The 18,508-nt window shown below is 64.8% G+C and overlaps 2 protein-coding genes across 3 annotated transcripts; one reads left to right on the top strand and one right to left on the bottom strand.

The window, feature by feature from the left end:
• Positions 1-152: 152 nt before the first annotated feature.
• On the top strand, positions 153-10,855 carry CDHR2 (cadherin related family member 2). 2 transcript variants are annotated; one of them, XM_049829837.1, is made up of 33 exons: positions 153-214; positions 550-628; positions 1,110-1,168; positions 1,599-1,664; positions 1,755-1,894; positions 2,126-2,179; positions 2,422-2,511; positions 3,106-3,195; positions 3,524-3,646; positions 3,724-3,867; positions 4,010-4,085; positions 4,280-4,386; positions 4,466-4,696; positions 4,787-4,942; positions 5,168-5,335; positions 5,606-5,667; positions 5,761-6,001; positions 6,107-6,343; positions 6,622-6,691; positions 6,779-7,393; positions 7,659-7,730; positions 8,016-8,065; positions 8,180-8,331; positions 8,543-8,645; positions 8,726-8,814; positions 9,046-9,120; positions 9,238-9,315; positions 9,401-9,461; positions 9,569-9,693; positions 9,852-9,965; positions 10,193-10,270; positions 10,377-10,437; positions 10,653-10,855. In XM_049829837.1, the coding sequence occupies exons 3-33, from the start codon at positions 1,123-1,125 to the stop codon at positions 10,770-10,772; spliced, it is 3,894 nt and encodes a 1,297-aa protein (XP_049685794.1). In that variant the 5' UTR covers positions 153-214; positions 550-628; positions 1,110-1,122; the 3' UTR covers positions 10,773-10,855. The 2 variants fall into 2 exon arrangements, with proteins under 2 accessions (XP_049685794.1, XP_049685795.1); XM_049829838.1 differs by lacking the exon at positions 153-214 and having other exon boundaries at positions 449-628; positions 10,656-10,855.
• A 1,138-nt stretch (positions 10,856-11,993) lies between these two features.
• On the bottom strand, positions 11,994-16,163 carry GPRIN1 (G protein regulated inducer of neurite outgrowth 1). The gene is made up of 3 exons (XM_049829099.1): positions 16,082-16,163; positions 14,623-14,716; positions 11,994-14,421 (listed from the first exon to the last, which is right to left on the bottom strand). The coding sequence occupies exons 1-3, from the start codon at positions 16,161-16,163 to the stop codon at positions 13,005-13,007; spliced, it is 1,593 nt and encodes a 530-aa protein (XP_049685056.1). The 3' UTR covers positions 11,994-13,004.
• Positions 16,164-18,508: the final 2,345 nt, after the last annotated feature.

Below are 18,508 nucleotides of genomic sequence, written 5' to 3'. Positions count from 1 at the left end.
CCACAGAGGCGGGGGTCCCACAGGGCCAGGACTGGCCATGCCCCCACCCATCACCTCCCAGCCCTCTTCTGCCTGAGTGGAGCTGCACAATCTGCCCTTGTCCCCAGCGGATCCGAAGTAGGTCAGGGAGGCTGGGCTGAGCCCCGGGGAGGGGAGCAGGTGGCAGCGGGGTGCAGAGGGCCCCAGGCACCCGCCCCAGTAGCCACACCACCAGGTTGGTGCCCACCCCCTGTCCCGGTGGGACCCCGGTGTCCCCAGCCCAGGGGATGTGGGGCATTTCCTCAGCCCCTCTCTGGTTCCCTGGGGTGGTGCAGGATCCCTCTGCATCCTTGCAGGCTCTGCATCCCTCCTGGGAGCCAGAGTCTCATGGGCCGGCTGAATCCTGGGGGACGGCACCCAGCGTGGGGACCTGGGGAGCTGGGGTTGGGGACCAAGCATGGGGCTGGGCTGGGCAGCAGCTGAGGGATGAGCACAAGGAATAAGGAAGATGAGAGAGGGATTTCTCACCCCTCAATTGCAGTTAATAATTGATGAATGTTTTTACTGCAGGAGGCAAAGTTCTCTAGCGGTATCAGGGTGTGAGCGCAGAGCAGCCCGCCCGGCAGCATCCCCAGCAACGCGACCACAGGTAAGGGATGTCAGCTCCTGCCCCAGCCCCCACGGGCACCGTGGCCCATTGTGGGGGGAGGCGGGGGTGTCTGTCAGCTGTGAGGCTGCTCACAGGCCATGGCACAAGGAGGGGGACACCATGGTGGTGGTGTCACAGATTGCTCGTGGGCTCCAAGCGCTGCTTGGTGTGGCCCAGTTGGGCCCAAGCAATGGAGCCTCTAGCCATGCCCAGGAGAGGCTCCTGGGGTCCCCAAGCACCCCGATGGTCTCCAGCACCTGGAGGCCAACACTGTCCTCCCATGCCATGTCCCCAAGGAGCCTGTGCCCAGGTGTTGTGGCATGGAGCCTGATACTTGCTCACCAGCTTGGCTCAGCAGAGGCGATTGTCCCCACTAGAGCCCCTCTTGCCCCAGTGGCTGCTTCCCAGGAGGGATTTGGGGTGGCTGATGGGATCAGGCACACATCAGCCCAGGTGCTTGTTCTCTGGTGTGTGTCCACAGGCTCGCTGGCAGGATGGCATGGCGTTCGCTGGTGCTGCTCCCCTTCCTCCTGGCAGCAGGTGAGGACTTTGCTCCATGGCTGGCATGGATGGGCAGGAGGTGTTGGAGGTGCTTTCAGCCCCCAACACTCATTCCAAATTCCCTGAGGGCAGCTGAGACCCCCAAAACAGCTGCCCACCCCATTGGCACCTTGGACACCCAATGGAAACCTTGCTGCCCCAAGGCAAGGCAGAGCGGGCAGGGGTCTGGGCAGTGGGGATAGCATCCAGCATGGGTGCTGCAGCTGGAGGACAAGTGTGGTCTGGAGGTGGGAGGTGTGGGATGAGCATGAGGAAGGTGAGGGGTGGTGGGTTCCCCTGCCTCCCCTGGAGACCCAAAACACAGCCAGGAGCTGGGGCTGGGGCTAGGGAGGTGCTGCCAGGCACAGGGGTGCAGGGTGCAGGCAGAGCTCGGTGCAGAGGTGGTGCTTAGCACACCTCCTCCTTGTAGTTTCAGGCAACACAGCCCCCTTCTTCAACATGACCTTCGTCTACGTGCCTGAAGACCTGCAGTTGGGTGAGTGGGGCTGTCTTGGGGAAGCCCCAGGGTGCACGAGGAGCAGCCAGAGGGTCCTCGAGCAGGGACTGATGCTGCCTGTGCCCCCAGGCCAGCAAGCTTTCCAGCTGACGGCTATTGACTTTGACGGGGACCCGCTCACCTACAGCATCAGTGGGCCAGATTCCTTCTACTTCTCTGTCGATGCCCAGACAGGCAGCGTGACACTGAGGAACTCCCTGGACCGCGAGGTGAGGGCAGAGACCGGGTCAGATCTCCCTGCCTGAGCTGGGGGGTCTGGGGCGATGGGAATGGAGGGCAGAGCCATGAGACCTGTGGGAGAGCTGCCAGTTCCAGGGGGGAGAGCTGTCTGGGAGGAGCATCCCACCCAGGGGTGGCAGGTGGAAGGGCACTGGGGCTCAGCCATCCAAGGATCAAGCTCTGCCTGGCCCTGACCAAGTCCTGCCTTATGTCCCTCCCAGCACCAGGCCAGGCTCACCATCACCGTCGGGGTGTTCGATGGGACGAACGATGCAGTGAGTGCTGGGGCATGGGCTGGGTGGCTGAAGCGGGTGATGGGGACAGGGAGGGGAGCAGGGTCTCAGTGGGGCTGTGGACAAGGCTTGGTGGGGAAGGGGGCTGGAGGTGGGCTTTGCCCAGGGGCAGGTGATGCTGGCTGGCTTCAGGGCCAAGGTGGGCATGGGATGGCAGAACTGCACCCAGCTCTGCTGGTCACCATGTCCCGCACCCATCCCATGCCCTCCCTGACACCCGGTAGGTCTCCAGAAAACTTGCCATCATTGTGGAGGACCGTAACGACAACGCTCCAGTCTTCCAGCACCTGCCATATGAAACCTTCATCCCCGAGGTACCTCCCCAGGACCTCCCGTCCCCACGGGCAGCAGGGCAGGGGTGCTGGGTGCCTCCTGTGGCATGGGTGCGCCGGGAACGGGCTGACCCTACACTCGGGCGTGCAGTGACAGTGTGCCTGGGCGTGGGGCGATGGTGCAGCCGTCACAGCTGACCTGGGAGCACTCCGTGCCAGGGCAGTTCCCAGCAGGGGCCTCTCTGCCTGTCTGAGGCACTGGCGCATGGCTGGGACTCTGCCCTTGCAATGAGCTTCTGATCAGGGAGTGCCCGAGCTGCCGCTCAGGCTGGGCCAGGGTGAGGCCAGATTGGGGTGCATACAGGGTGTGGGGTTCAGCCCAACTCCCCTTTGGCACCCCAGGGCTGGGGTGCAGCCCCTGCGCCCAGGGAGCTCTGGGGAGGGTGGCAGGGTGGATCCGGCCTCTGCCTTGTGTGAGCAAGGGCAGCAGCTCATCCCTGCATGGCCCACTGCACTGGGCAGCCCCTGGAGCCCTGCGGGGCCAGAGCATCCCACAGCAGGGCTGGCAGGGGCCGGGCCCAGCACCACCCCTCCTGCTCTCTTGGGTGATGCCACCCCCCACCACTGTGTGCCCAGAACACGAAACCTGGCAGCAGCATCTACACCGTGTTTGCCAACGACATCGACACCGGGAACGCCTCCAAAGTCAGCTACAGCATCGAGGAGGTGAGCACAGTGCATTGCAGTGGGGCATGCTGTACCTGAAACCCATCCCTGAGCCACCCCTGTGGGGCAGAAGGTGCTGGGTGACCCAGCCAGGGGCAGCCCCATGGCTCTGGGGGAGCAGGGGTATGTGTCAAGTCAGGAGGGCTGGCACCCAGTGGGCAATGGGTGCAAGGTGCTGAACAGTTGCAAGCTGGGGATAAGCCACGTGGTAGGGGGTCCCCACAGCCCATGGGCCAAGCCTGGCAGAAGGTTGGGGATTGAGCCCCCATCCCTGCTTGGGCACGTCTGCTCCCTGCCTTGGTGACATGGGGTGGTGTCCCCTGCTCAGGTGATCCCAGACAACACAAAGAATCACTGGCTTTTCTACATCCTGGCCAATGGGAACGTGGTGCTCAATGGCTCACTGGACTATGCCAAGAACACCTTCTACCAGCTCAAGATCCTCGCCAAGGTGGGGACCAGCCAGGCTGGGGGTGCAGGGCTGCCAGGTAAGGGTGCCATGGAGCTAACAGGTGCTCCACTCCCCAGGATGGTGGGGGAATGCTGCACAACATGTTGACCTTCCAGAATAGCTCAACCTACCTGTCCGTGACCATCCTCGACCAGCCCAATCTGGACCCACGGTTCCTCAACGAGCCCTACTCCAGCTCTGTACCCGAGAACTGCGCCCTGGTAAGAAGCCTGCCTGCCCCATAGCATGTCCCTACCCCTGGCCCTCCCTGGGGGCTCTGACGACCTGGGGCATCTGGGCCACCAGGCGTGGGGGCGGCTGGAGACATCATAGGTCCTGCCTTGATGGCCATGTCCCCAACAGGGCACCAGTGTGCTGACGGTCACCGCCATGGACAGAGACACAGGGGTGAATGATGAAATCTCCTACAGTATCACCAGTGAGTGATGGGGCCGTGTGGGATGGGCAGGGAGTGAGCAGTGGCAGGGTGGGATGGGCGGGAGGGGGGGATCAGGGGCACCACAGGGACTGGTTCTGGGCTCCCAGGCGCTGCCAGCATGCTCTGCTAGCAGAGAGGGCCAGGCCTGAGTTTCCCGGTGGCTGCAGCTGATTCCTGCTGTCCCGTTGCCCTAGATGCCAGCATCCCCTTTGCTATCAGTTCCACGACGGGCACCATCACTGTGAGTGGGCTCCTGGATCGTGAGCAGCTGCCAGGCGAGGAGGTGCTACTGGAAGTCATGGTGAGTAGGAGGCAGCAAGGGGAACCCCATCCTCTTCCTCTCCCCTGGTCCCTCCGACCGGCTCTCTCCTCCTGCCCAGGCACGTGAGATGCACCTGGACATCCATGGCAAGGTGGCCCTGGCCAGGACCCTGGTGGCAGTCACAGTGACCGATGTCAATGACAACAAGCCCCAGTTCTACCACTGCTCCCTTCCCAGCTGCAACTTCTCCACCAGTGCCCAGAACAACTTCAGGGGCAACATCATAGAGCACTCCTCCTCCAGACTGCCCGTGTCGAACCTCAGCATCGTTGCCCACGACCCGGACAAGGTGGGAGCCTGTCCAGGGGACTGAGAAAGGGTGCAGGTGTTTTTCCTTGCTGCACCACCCACCCTCACTCCTGTGTGTCTCTCCCCGCAGAGCATCAACAGCAATTATGAGCTGTACCTGCAGGGTCCGAATGCCAGTGCCTTCACTGTCTCCCCTGCAAAGATCGTGGGCACAGGGGAGGTCCAGCTCCTGGTGCAAGACCCATCCTCTGTGGACTACGAGATAAGCCATATCATGGTGGTGCAGGTGGGACCTGTAGGGCTGGCTCACTGTGGGGGCATTCCCTGCTCCCTGCATATGCTGGGGCACAGCGGGGACACAGCCCTTCTCCTGCAGAGTTCAAAAGCCAAAGCAGAACATGGCTCTGCCCTGGCAGCTTGCTTGGTGCAGGGGAGCTGGGCTGGAGTGTGACACGTCTCTTTCTTATGTTTGGGGACCCATGTGAGACACTGTCCCTTCTCCATCCTGCAGATCATTGCAAACGACACGGGAAACCCCACAGACTGCTGCTCCACGGCCACTGTGACCATCAGCCTCATTGACAGCAATGACCACATCCCTGAGTTCCCCCAGAACACCTACAACCTGAGTGTGATGGAGGGCAGCCCTGCTGGCACTGTCATCTCCGCAAACATCACGGTCAGGCGCTGGGCAGGGAGTGGGCACAGCTTACGTCCCCCAAGCAGGATGCTGGGCACGCCTGGCACCACTAATGCAGCTTGCGTTGAGGGCACTGGTCTCTCCATGGACACAGGAAGGAGGTGGTGCCAGTGGGCACACAGACTGTGGGACCCTGTGCCCATCAGGGCCACATTTTTGGGGTGCTCACTGCCAGTGGCCAGTGCCCCAGACTCATCACTGCTTTGGGGTCTAAGGCAGACTGAACAGACCCTTCCTTCTCTCTTTTAGGCCTACGATCCAGACAGCGGTGTCCTGGGCCAGATCACCTACCAGCTGCTCCCGGAGAGCATGTATGTAGGGGCACAACAAGCCACGACCAGGATATTGTCCTGGAGAGGCAGGTCCAGGCCTGAGCCCTGGTGATGGCTCTGTGTGTGCCGTAGCCGTAAAATCTTCATGGTGAACGCCACGACCGGGGCAGTACTGGTGCAGAACGGGAGCTTGCTGGACCGGGAGACTCGCTCCATCTACTACGCCAACCTCCAGGCCAAGGATGGGGGCAACCTGGTGGGCACCACAGTGCTGGAGATCACTGTGCTGGATTACAATGACATGGCACCCATCATCACCGGCTCCTACTTCATCTCAGTGGAAGAGGGGCTGAACATCAGAACGCAGATCCAGGTATGCACTGATGGAGGTGGAGGGGATGATGTGATGCTGTCAGAGAGGAGCAGGGACTGTCCCCGCGGTGCTGGACAGCCCTGTTCCAACCCCTGACCTTTTCAGGCTATTGACAACGATGAGCCTGGCAACCTCAATAGCAAATTGGGCTTCAAGATCTTGCCAGGACCATTCAGCAACAACTTCACCATCAACGCATCCACAGGTGAGATGCGCAGCAAGGAGCCACTGGACCGCGAGGCCTTGGAAGACGAGCAGGGGCAGATGGTGGTGACTGTGAAGGTGTATGACCACGGCACGCCGCCGCTCAGCACCTTGGTGAATGTCACCATCACTGTGGGGGTAAGCCCGGGGCACAAGAGGGGACACACTGGGGCAGGCCAGGGCTTGGAGCTGAGATGGATGGGCAGGGAAGGGATGTGGGATCCCTGGCTGTGGCAAAGGCACCATGTTCCCAGGCTCCCTGTGGGGGTGGAAGGAAGAGTTGGTGCAGGGAGGCAGGAGAGGGCTTGTGTCTCTCCTGCCTGCAGGCAGGCAGGTGTCCACACTCCTGTGCCAGGCCTGCTGTTGGGCACCCTGTTTCCTGGAGCAGCTACAACCATGGGCTTTGTCTCCTGCAGGACACAAACGACAATGCACCCATGTTCCTCAAACAGTTCTATGAGTTCTCAGTCTTTGAAGACTCTCCAGGTAGGAGTTGCACAACCAGATTCGTGGGACCAGTGTTGTCCCTGAGTCAGTGCCCACTGGCCACTGAGTGTCTGTCTCCACCTGCAGAGTCCCTCGTGGGTGTGGTGGAGGCCACAGATGCCGACCAAACAGACATCAATTCCCGCATTTCCTTCCTGCTTCAGAGGGGTAGTGGCTCCAGCAACTTCTTGATCCGCTCATCCTACCTAGGGCCAGGGCACTATGGTGGGCAGCTGTCTGTGGACCCTGACATGTCCCTGGACTATGACACCCTGAAGCAGAAGTTATTCTCCTTGGTGGTGCTGGCAGAGAACACAGCCGCAGAGAACATGGGGGACACTGCCAATGTCTCGGTGGTGGTCCACATCCTAGACATCAATGATGAGCCCCCCACTGTCCAGCCTGTCTCGCTGAAGGATGTGCATGTAAGCGAGAACGGCACGCAGCAGGGTCTGGTCCACACACTGCTCGCTTCTGACCCAGACACCAATCACTCACTGGTCTTTGAGGAGCTGGCGGTCACCTGCTTCAAGGGGGCGAGCAGCGCTGGGGAGGTGTGCTGGGACTGGTTCATGCTGGCACCCAATGGCTCAGTGCTGGTGAACAGCTCGGACATTGACTATGAACTGTGCGATAGGGTGGTGCTCACACTGCGGGCCGAAGACCTGTACACCGAGAGGGGCAACCGCTACAGCCAGAATGGTACGGCGCCCACTCCCCGCTCCTTCTACTGGCACTGGGCATGGGGGGAGGTGGGCCCTGCCTCTCCCACCTCCCAGGAGGAGCTGTGGGGAGCGGGGTGGGAGCTGGGTGGTTTGCCAATGGAGGGAGGGTGTCCCCCGTTCTTTTGGTCCCTGCCACCGAGACCTGAGCCTGGTGGGAGGATGGGACTCCCAGGGGAAGCAGAGGAGGGTGCTGCAGGGCTGCTCTGTTGGTGACCGGAGTTCTGCTTTCGGGGCATTTGCAGAAACCCTAAGGATCCTCATCACCGATGTGAATGACAACACGCCGCTCTTCCTGCCCATCATGGAGACCTTCGGTGAGAAGCCAGGGCTGGTGCACCCTGTGGGCTCCTCTCTGCACCCACACATGCTCTGCCATGGTCCCTGGCAGCGGGCACCTTCCCCCAGCCAGGGCAGGGCTGTGAGAGGTGCAGGGGCCAGGCTGGGGTTACTTGATGCTTTCCATGAAGGCTGTGGGGCTGAGGGCAGTGGGGGGATGCTTGGAGCTCTGCTGAGCCCTGGGGTTGTGCGGGCATGAGGTCTGCAGCAAGCCTGGCTGCACACCAGCATGACTGCACCATCCATCTGTCTTTCCCTGGCAGTGGTTGTCCCCGAAATCTCTCCTGTGGACCTGCAAGTGGCTACCGTAAAGGTGAGGAGCTGTGTGCATGCGTCTGTCAGTCTGTGGAGCGGGGCCCACCTCTCCCCACCATGGGCAGGCAGTGGCCTTTCCCATCCATGCTCCTGCCATGCTTTGTCCCTTCAGGCAACGGACGCTGACTCAGGGCTGAAGGGAACCATCATCTTCTCCATTGTCAGTGTGGTGCTCGTGGACGACAACGGGGTCAGCCGGCCCTTCGAGAACATCTTCAAGGTGGTGACAGCGCCTGAGCAGGACAGCTATGTCGGGAGCATCCAGTGAGGCCATGGGTCTGGGCCAGGGTGGGGGGCACGTGGCTCAGCTCCTGCCTGCCACAAGGCAGAGGTGCAGGCAGGGCCGGTGCAGGCTGGGAAGGGGACAAATCCATCCTGGGGTCCTGCCCTGGGCATGGTGGCAGGGTGGAGCTTGGGGGATGGTGATGCCCTGCCAGGGATGTCCCATGGGATCGCTGACATCCCCATCTTGCAGGGTGGCCAGCAACCTCGATGGGTCACTGAAGGGGCAGTACCAGGTGACAGTGGAGGCTCAGGACTGTGAGGCACCAGTTCACACAGCACAGACCATGCTGAATGTGAGTGTCACCCCTGCCCCCCCATCCAGGGATGCCCCCTGGCCTGCCCAGCCCTGCTCACCCCTGCTCTCCCCACACAGATCTTTGCAGTAGATCAGAGCTACCGCATTCGCCTCCAGTTCATGACAACGGTGGATGAAGTCCAGAGTAACGCTGAAAATATCAAAGTGTAAGGGGTGCCGGGCTGGGGTGGTTGGTGCAGGGCTGGGCAGCGGGGGACACGAGCATGCAGGCCAGGACCCACAGACCGTCTCTCCCAACTTCATAGACCATGAAGGGGACCAAGGCAGGCAGGTCCCCACCAGAGCCAGGGACTGCAGGGGGTCCAGCCGCTTCCCGTGCCCACGAGCGGAGCGGCAGGACACCCAGCCCAGCCTCCCTCCATCCTTCCTGTTCCTAGGGCCCTGACCACCGCAACTAAGGCAGGGGTCTACGTGGTGGCCATCCGGACCATAGAGGACACCCGTGCCACCCAGTGAGTGGGGCCATGCAGATGATGGGGAAGGGGATGGTGGTGGTGGCATCGGAGGGGGTCACCCTGGGGCAGGGCACCGTGCCCTGCACCCCACTCACCCCATCTTTGATCCCGCAGGGTGAAAGCCAAGTCAGTAATGGAAGCGTACTTCGTCTACAGCAATGGCACTGCCCTGGACGTCAACCAGCTGAGCGTGTGCGTGCTGGGGCGGGGGCCGTGCATGGGCACTGCCACATGCCTGGACCGGCCCCGCCGCTCACGCCTTCGCTTTCCTCGGCAGGCTCATACAGTCCAACCCGCTGGTCCTGGCTGAGCTGGTGAACCTGGGCCTGGCCATCATTGTGAGTGGGGCCGGGCAAGGGGCACAGCGAGAGGGCACCAGCAACATGTGGGGCTGGGAGGGTGGTCCGCTGGCCAGGGCTATGCCCTCACCCCTGCTCTGCACCAGGGCCCCGGGGAGGTGGCAAAGCCCACCAGGGAGACAGAGCTGATTGGCATCATCGCAGGGCTGGCAGCATTCCTGCTCATCTTCATCCTCATCATAACCCTGGTCTTGATTCTCACCACCAGGAGGTACCGCACCGCCCGCACCCCCTCCTGCCTCACCCACCACCCCCATCCCCACCGGCAACCCTAAACCCATCCCTACCTTCCATCCCACTCCTTTCCACCCCATCCCATGGCCCAGCTCCCCCTGCCCCTCTCACACGCCCTGTCCCTGGGCTTTGCAGCTACAAGAGGAAGCTGAGTGCAATGAAGGCTCTGAAAGTGGCCACAACGTTCAGCCCTGCCATGGCACAGCAGGGAGCTGGCATCCCCGGGACCAACCAGTACAATGCAGAGGGGTGAGTGGGGGCAACCTGTGGCAGAAGGGGAGAGTCCAGGCATGTCCCCCACACCCAGGGGCTGCAGGGCTCACTGTCACACCCCTCCTGCCTGGGGGGACATAGCTGCCCTGGGCTGACCCCACAGCCCACTGTCACACCCCTCCTGCCTGGGGGGACGTGGCTGCCCTGGGCTGACCCCACAGCCCCATGGGACGGTCACTCACCTACCACCCATCCCTGGCCAGGGCCAACCCTATGCTGAACCTCTCGCTCAATCCCTCCCACGACCTGGGCTTTCATGAGGACTCCATCTCTGTAGCCAGGTGAGCTCTGTGGGCAGGTCTCAAAGACCACAGGGCCATCACCCTGTGTCCCCACTCCGCCAGTGCCAGGGCCCTCTTCTACCCCCTCACCCTCCACTCTCCACAGCATGAATTCCCTGGATGAAAACACAGTAAATGCACCCGGGGACAGCAACCTCAAGGCCAAGGTAAGTGTGCAAAGAACTGCCGGTGCCCAGCAGGGAGTCCTCCCACTGCACCCCCCTGTCCCCTCCTCTCTGCTTTGGTTCCTGGACTCCTGGATCCCTCATATCCCTCGTAGCCTCTCCATCCCTTTGCCAGCCCCCAGCTCCTGGGAAGGACGGGAGTGTCCCTGTCCCCTATCTCTGTCCCCATCCCCTCTGACCACACTCTCCTTCTGCAGCAGGGCAAAACACAGCTGACAGACCCCACTGACGAGGAGGTGCTGGTGGCTGCCCTGAACCTGAAGGAGCCCACCAAAACAGCATACATCAACACCACCTTCACCACCACAGACTTGTGAGCAGGCGCAGGAGTGCAGCAGGGCTGGAGCGGGACTTGGGCAGCTGCTTTGATGATGTTGTGTTCAGAGGCTGGTAATAAACCTGTCCCACAGGGGTCATAGTGTCCTGCGGCCATCACCCCGGGGAGCTCAGCCAGCTTGGGGGCATCTCTCCTGGCACGAGGTGCTGGTTTTGGGCCAGGCTGGTGCCAGCAGGGAGGAGAGTGCCACCACGGGGCTCAACCTGGCTTCTTGTCCCCAGTACCCTTCCCTGGGCTGCCCCACTGTCCCCTGGCCCCGCTCAGCCCCAGGGGAAGGAGGTGCAGGCAGCCCCACTCACAGGTTTGTGCAAGGTTTTATTACCCAACATCCACGTTGACAGGTTGGTCCTCCCGCCCCCTTCCTCCCCCCGCCCCCAAAAAAAGAAGTGAAGAGGAAAAAAAGAATAAAGTAGGTGATGAAGCCGCAACGCCAGTGTGCCGCAGCTCGGGGCTGGAGGTGGCGGACAGCCCGGGGTGGGGGGGGATGGGGATGCCCCAGGGCTCCCGGTCTTCCCCGAGTGCCCATGACACTGTTCCCGCAGCCCAAGGCACTGAGCAGAGCCAGCACAGAGCAGGCACCAGCCGCAGCTCTGACTGCCAGCTGGTGCTTCAGCGAGCCCTTCGCAGCACACTCCCTCCCCAGGGCAAGAGACAGCCCTGCAGGCCCAAAACAAGCCTAGGATGTACAACAGGGGTCTGGGGGGCAAGACTTGCCCCTTAAAGAGAGGAAGTGGCTGCACTGGTGGCCCTGGTACCTTAAGCTCTCCTGCACCTCTGCCCAGAGGGGATGGCGCAGCTCCTCAAGCATCCCCATTTGCAGCCTCCTGCCTATCAGGTGCTGGGCACAGATGGGCACAGACCTGGGACCCCCCTCGCTGCGGCACTGCGGGGCTGGTCCTCTGCATGGGGCCAGGCTGGACGGGCCAGGACCCATGTCTCGGCAAGACGCCGTGGTGCTGCTGGCCACGGGGATGCTCACCCCCCTGCATGCTGACCCTTTGCTCCCGACGCTCTCCAGGCCGGCGGGGCACAGGCAACATAGGAAAAGTGTTCGAAAAGAGGGTCACGGCCCCGCAGGCCACCAGGGAGGAGGTGGCTCCAGGCAGGACACGCATGGCTGAAAGTGTCTCTTAAAAAGCTCCAAAAATGCAAACAAGGTTCAATAAAAGCCCCCCCACCCCCCACCCTGTAAAACCCCAGCTGTAAAAAGTGGCAGCGCTTTGCAGCCTTCGCATCCCTGGCTGCCATCAGACGAGAGCAGCCAGCGGGGCCGGAGGGACCCACACAGGGACACGCATCCACATCCCCAGCATGTGGTGCCTCTCTGGCACCGGGGCAGCTGGACAGGCCCAGTGGCAGGGCAGCCTTCATCCCCACCACCAGCCATGGCAAGGACGTGCCAAGGGCTCTGATGGCTGCTCCCAGGCAGATCCCCAGGCAGGGTGAGCTGGGGACCATGGGGACAGACTCCCCAAGCGCCTCCAGCCACAGTGACGGGGATAAGTGGCTCTCCACCACAGCCGTAGTTGGCCCCAGTCTTTCCCATTTGAGATGTGTCCCGGTGCCCCGCGTGGCCACATCCTCCGAGCTCCGGGGCACCCACGGTACGGCAGTGGGGCAGAGAGGACAGGGTTGTGGAGGTCCAGGCTGAACGCCCCTGCACTGGGCAGCCGTGGAGACCCGCATGTGCACAGCCATGGGCTGGTCAGAGCATGGCCGAGCCCTGGGCAGGCAAAGCGGTGGCACGGCGACGCACCAGCATCTCTCCAGCACGGGGAGCAACGCTGCTGCCTGGTGTGCGAGCGAGGCCAGAGCTCGGGAGAGCCAGCAGCGACCTGCCCATGCCCACCCTGAGCCATGTCCAGACCTGTGCCACGGGCAGGAGATGCCACGGTGCAGCCATCTCCAGCTAGAAGGAGCCACATGCTTCCTCGTGCTGAAAAAAGCCACCAAGCACAGAGACAGGGCACCAGCCTCACGTCCCAGGGCACCTCCACGGGGCTAGCCTGGTGGGGGGACACCAGGCTGGCAGGGGGACCCCCGGCAAAGGAGATGCCTTGCCCCAGCGTGCAGTGCTCCATCACCGCCTGCCCCAGCCCCAGGGAGCCCCACACACTGGCAGCGGGCGTCTCGGGACGCTGGTGCAGAGAGCCCTCCCCACTTCCCCCGAGAAGCCCCACGGCACCCCCACCCCGCCGGCGCGGGCAGCGGCTCACTCCATGGCGGGGCCGGTGCGGGAGCAGCACCGGGGCCGCCGGACGTTTTGCAGCAGAGCCCGAAAGATGCTGGGCTGCCTCTTGGCTTCGCCTTTGCGGGGGGCTCCCTTGACGGAGCCGGCACGGGTGCTCTGGGGGGTCATCACCACCTGCCTCCCGTGCTCCTCGATCTGCTTCTCCAGGTGCTTCTGGATGGCCATGCCCAGCACCTCCACCTCCATGGAGGCCCCGTACACCTCCCACGTCATCCCCTTCTCGTCCCAGCTCACCTCCCGGATGGGCTCCGGAGCCTCCTCCGCCACCGTCCCCTTCACATGTACCTCGGGGTACGAGGCCTGCGGGGACTTGGCCACCGGCGTCATGGGCCCAGTGGCCACCGAGCGGGTCTCCACAGGCATGGACACCTGCATCTCCGCATCCTTCTTGGAGGGCTCTGGGTGCGGGGGGGCAACAGAGCCCGTCTCTCTCTTGGGGAAGGTGAAGGCAGCAGCCCCACCCGGGGGGCTCATGGGGCTCAACGCCACCGACACCAGGGATGCTCGGCTGTCCACTTGCGTCCCCGTGTCCTGCATCCCGGCGTCCTGCGGTGGGGTCACCTTGAAGGAGTAGGACTCACAGAGCAGCTTGGCTGTCCGGGGCTGCTGGCTGCTCCCGGCATCCGCACCCTGGGCTGGGCTCCCCTCAGCTCTGCCCTGGCCCAGGGCAGCAGGGCTCAGCCCTGCCTCGCTTTGGCCCCCGCTCCCCACAGTGCCGGTGCCAGCGGGGTCTGCCGTGCCCCCCTGGGGGTGCTTGGGAGCCTCGCTGCCCTTTAGCTGGGGCGCAGCGCTCAAGGACGTCCCTGTGCCATCCTGGGGCTGCTCCTGGCTTGGAAGTTCAGCTGCTCCAGTGCCCACGGCAGGCTCCACGAACGCCACGTGTTTGGCAGGAGCCGGCACGCTCCCCATGTCCTTGCTGGGTGCCTTGAGGCAGGGCTCAGGCAGGGGGGGGATGGGGGCTGTGTTGTCCTTCTGGGTGCTGGAGACCCCCATCCCCAAGGGACCACAGGCAGGGGCAGCGCCACTTGGTCCCCCGCAGCTCCCCGTCACTGCCGCCACACTTGGCTCCACGCCAGCGTCTGGGAGAAGCGTGCTGGGAGCCGGTCCCATCGGTGATGGCACCTTCTCCACCGCTGGGCTGGCCATGGTGCCCTGGGCCTCCAGCTCAGCCACGCAGCAGGTCCTCATGGCACGGCCCTCTGTGGCACAGCCGGAGCCAGGCAGGCACTCGCCCACCGGTGGGCAGCCAGGGGAGCTGGCACTGGGCTCGCAGGTGTCCTCGACCCCAGCCTGGCGGCTCAGCAGTTGCAGCCCCTCGGGCTCCTTAGCACTGCCCATGCCCGGGGAAGGCTTCTCCCATGCTAGTCCCGCTGCTGGTCTGCAAGAGAGAGGATGGGGCAGTGAGGGAGAAGCAGCGGTGGACACCCAGTCCCTCTCGGTTGCCAACTGTTTTTCTCCACGCCACCCATGACAACAGGTTGGGCGGCCACGTGGAGCACACACCAGCCCCAGCACAGCCTGTGTGGCGGCAGCCAGTGCCTGGCCCCACGAGAAGGGAGGAACGGTGTCGGTTGCCTACCGTAAAAGCCAGCCTTCCCCTGGTGCGGCCAGACTGGGAGCAGGATCCAGGCGCTGCTGCAGCTGCTGGAGGGGGGGATGTGGTGCAGGCACCCCTGTGGAGAGAGCGGCAGCTGGAGCACGGTCCAGGCATCAGGCTGAGAGCCTGGGATGCTCGGTCCAGGCATCAGGCTGAGAGCCTGGGATGCTCGGTCCAGGCATCAGGCTGAGAGCCTGGGATGCTCGGTCCGGGCATCAGGCTGAGAGCCTGGGATGCTCGGCACCCCCTGCCTGCCAGTGGGGAGCTGGGCACAGTGTGGGGTGAGACCGAGCTGGGCCTGGGGCTTGAGGTGTGCTGCAGGGCACAGCACGGGCACGCGGCAGGCCAAGTCCTTCCCTCTGCTCGCTGGGACCAGCATCCCTGGAGCTGGGAGTGATATGCGTCCCCCAGCCACGGGAACCCCCAGCTCAGCACCTACGCCCCGTGTTGCGGATGTGCCGAGCTCCCGGCCATGCTGCGCAGAGCTGGCTGCAGGCAAGCACCCTGGCACAGCATGGGGACACAGGTTGTTGTCACCCAACTGGCCCCAAACCCTCCCAAACCCCGTGGGACAGCCCTGTAGCAGGAGCATGGCGGGAAGCCCCAAGTTCTCCGGGAGCCCCCCAGCTCTGCCAGTGCCAGCGAGTCCCTCGGGAGCTGGGAGCACATGGGTCCCACAGCCGTGGGGCACTCCACGCTTCTGGCCACGGCCACTCGTGGGTCCCGCAGAGGGCAGAGCCAGGCAGACGTGGCTGGAGCCGAACGAGTCCCCCCCAAGGGAAGCAGCAGGAGCAAGGACCAGGTTGGCACCGACCCCCCCGCGGCTGCCCAGCACCGCTGGAGCCCCGGAGACAATGACACCGCCCCCCCCCCCATCCCTGTCTTCCCACGCAGCACCCCGTTCCCGGGGGGCGGGCCCTGCCGCCCCGCACCCCGACCTGCCCTGACAGCACCCTACGTCCCGGGGGGCTGTGGGTGCCCTGCCCGGCCCGGGGCTGGGCGTGCTGCCCCGGTACTGCTGCTCCACGGAGAAGCTGCGAACCCCGGCACACGCGTGTGCAGACGCTCAGGCAGGCAGACACGCGTGTGCACACGCACAGGCACGCGCACACGCACAGACACGCGTGTGCACACGCACTGGCACGCACACGCCAGCACATGGCTACGGGCACACCCGCACGCACGGACACGCGTGTGCAACGCCCCGGCCCCGGTTCCCCGGCCGAGCCCCGGGCAACGCCGCCCTCGCGGCAGCCCCGGCCGGGGTCGGGGGGGGGGGGGGGGGGGGCACCCCGACACCGGCCCCGCCGCCCATCCCGGGGCCCGCGCCGCCGGTGTCGTCGTCGTCGTCCCCGTCCTGGGGGTGCCGGTACGGGGTGGGCGGCGGCGGCCGCAGCGCCTCGGCCCGGTCCCGCCACGTGCGCCCCGGGGCCGCCGTTACCTGCGGCGGCGGATCCTCCCGTCCCGTCCCGCTCCGCTCCGCTCGGCTCCGGCGCGGCGGCGGCGGTGGCAGCGGCGAGCATGCGTGGGGCGGCGGCGGCGGGGGCGGTACCGCGCCCCGGCCCGCTCCCCCCCGGCTGCCGCCCGCCCCGGCGCCCCCGGGCAGCGGTGGGGAGGCGAGGGAGGGCCGGCTGCCGCGAGGAGCGTGGGGGTCCCAGCACCCCCCGGTGTCATCGCTGTGACCCCACCGGCCCGCCCTGGGAGCTCCCCATCACCCCACAGCCCCCCCCACCCCCCGGCATCCCCCAGCATCGCCCCCCCCCCCCGTGTCCCCCAGGGACGGTCACCCCGGCACCCCCCGTGCACCCGGGCACAGCAGGGCGCGTGGCCGGCACCGGCCGGCTCAGGGGGTCCCCAGCCCTTAGCGTGGGTCCCGTGGGTGGGGGTGACAGCCACACAGAGCCCGGTCCCTCTCCTACCTGGTGATGGAGACGGCCGGCTTCCCTCCCAGGCATCACTGGGGGGGGGGTGGGGGGGGCTGCACCCCAACTAGCCCGAGGGACGGGGACAACGTGCCACCGTGGCGGGGATGGAGCTGGGCTCCTGCGTACCCCTCGCCCAAGGGTGGGGGAGGATGGGGAGGGGAGAACGTCCCTGTCTCCCTCCCGGCAGCGCTTGCCTCTGCTCCCGGGCTCAGGCTTTGTCTAACTCCTTCCCACGCACTCCCGCTCGCGCTGCGGGGGGGGAAGGCGGCCTGCTCGCCTCGCCTGCATCCCTGCATCCCCCCCCAAAACCCTCCAGCATCAGCATCTTCCTGACACCCCCCCCAGCTGCCTCCCATCACCCAATAGGGTCAGGATCCCCTCCCTGTCCGGGGCATGTCAGCACTGGAGCGGGAGCTATAGATCTATAGGGTTGGTGGGGGTGGGGGTGGTAATCCCAAGACAGGGGAACCTATAGATCTATAGGGTGAGGCCAGTGCGATGGGAGCTGGCACACCTGGTTGCTTGGAGACAAGGGAGGTTGGAAATGCTCCTTCCAGTAAACAGCCAGGCTGGAACAAAACCCCGAAGGCTAAAAATAGGGAGGCAGGATATGGAAATAAAATAAAAAACATTGCTTTACCCTCCCTGGGGCAGAGCAGGGCAGCCCCATGTCGCCGCCGGACACCCCAGTGGGTGGATGGGGTGGGGGTGCATCACTGCACCCATCAGTGTGTTCCCCCCCTCAAGGTGTCTGTTCCCACCCATGGTCCTGTGTGCTGGTCCCAGTCCCAGAGTATTGACTGGGCCCAGTTGCCCACTTGCAATTGGGGGGAGCATGGTGTGGGGCGTAGGTATGGGTTTACATCCCACGCCACCGCATGTGGGATCAGACCCAAGCCTGGGCACAGACCCTGGGGGGGGACAAGAGACACCACAGGCAGGATCAAGTGATGGCAGAGGAGGGGACCGAAACGTCCCCCAGCCCCTGGCCGGGACTTTGCCACAGGGCAGGGGGCTGCAGGGCCACATCCTGCTGGCATTTCCTTCCACCCGCCGCTCTCAGCTCCGCCGGCAGCCGCTCTCCCCGTCCCCATCGGCATCTCGGCACCCAACGCGTCCCCGTCCCCTCCAAGGCCGGTCGGGGGGGGGGAATCGTGGGGAGCATCCCCTCCCCTCCCCGCAGGCAGCCTTCATCCCAGGCCTCCTGCCTCCTCCTCCTCCTCCTCCTCCTCCTCCTCCTCCTCTCCCCGCCCGGGCACCTCGGGGCTGGCAGGAGAACAATAGCGAGGAGGATGAGTAAGATGGTCCCCATCGCCTTGGCAACGCACTCCCGCGCTGCCGGCGCGCGTGGAGTCAGGCAGCTGCCTGAAAAGCGCATTCTCCCTCGGCGGAGGGGGCTGCCGGCGCAGGTAACATGGCAGCCCCCTCCCTCGGCGCCGCGGCCCACCTCCCACGCCGCACGGGCCAGCGCCACGTGAACGCGCCGGGCTCCCCCACAGCCGCCAGCACGCCGCCGGCGCCCGCACACGTCGGTGCGGGCAGGCACACGCGCCCGGCACACGGCTCGGCCCAGGTTCGGCTTCTCACAGGCCGGCTCGCCGGTGCCCGGTTGTGCCGGGGAACGGTGGAACGCAGTCGAAAGGGTCCGGTCGGGGAATGTGCCCCCTCCGGGGTTGCCCGGCAGGAAGGCGATGGGTTTCCCGCGGCCGCCCGCAGCCACGCCGCCTTCACGCGCGGCTGCCCACGCTATCTGCGGGCAGGGAGGTCGGGCTCCGGAGCTGACGGGGTGCTGGCAAATGGGAGCGGCAGGGGATGCCCGGGGGCATCAGGCTGCCATCGCTGACCGCCGTGCATCCCACGCTGCCCCCAGGCTCCCGCCCTGGGATGGGTCGTGCTGCCAGCAGGGAGACCCTCAGCGTGCCCAGAGCTGCGAGTGCCTTGGG

This window comes from Accipiter gentilis, chromosome 26, assembly GCF_929443795.1.
Source record: "Accipiter gentilis chromosome 26, bAccGen1.1, whole genome shotgun sequence".
Lineage (NCBI taxonomy): Eukaryota > Metazoa > Chordata > Aves > Accipitriformes > Accipitridae > Astur > Astur gentilis.
This window is presented reverse-complemented; position numbering and strand designations above follow the sequence as displayed.

What these genes read in the sequence shown, in the direction of transcription:
- CDHR2 (XM_049829837.1), top strand. Translation starts at nt 1,123, where the DNA reads ATGGCATGGCGTTCGCTGGTGCTGCTCCCCTTCCTCCTGGCAGCAG. An exon ending in AATCTCCTACAGTATCACCA is followed by an intron (nt 4,086 to 4,279) that starts GTGAGTGATGGG and finishes CCGTTGCCCTAG; the next exon opens with ATGCCAGCATCCCCTTTGCT. An exon ending in GACTCCATCTCTGTAGCCAG is followed by an intron (nt 10,271 to 10,376) that starts GTGAGCTCTGTG and finishes CACTCTCCACAG; the next exon opens with CATGAATTCCCTGGATGAAA.
- GPRIN1 (XM_049829099.1), bottom strand. Translation starts at nt 16,163, where the DNA reads ATGCTCGCCGCTGCCACCGCCGCCGCCGCGCCGGAGCCGAGCGGAGCG. An exon ending in GGGAGGATCCGCCGCCGCAG is followed by an intron (nt 14,717 to 16,081) that starts GTAACGGCGGCC and finishes CTCTCTCCACAG; the next exon opens with GGGTGCCTGCACCACATCCC. An exon ending in GGGGAAGGCTGGCTTTTACG is followed by an intron (nt 14,422 to 14,622) that starts GTAGGCAACCGA and finishes TCTCTCTTGCAG; the next exon opens with ACCAGCAGCGGGACTAGCAT.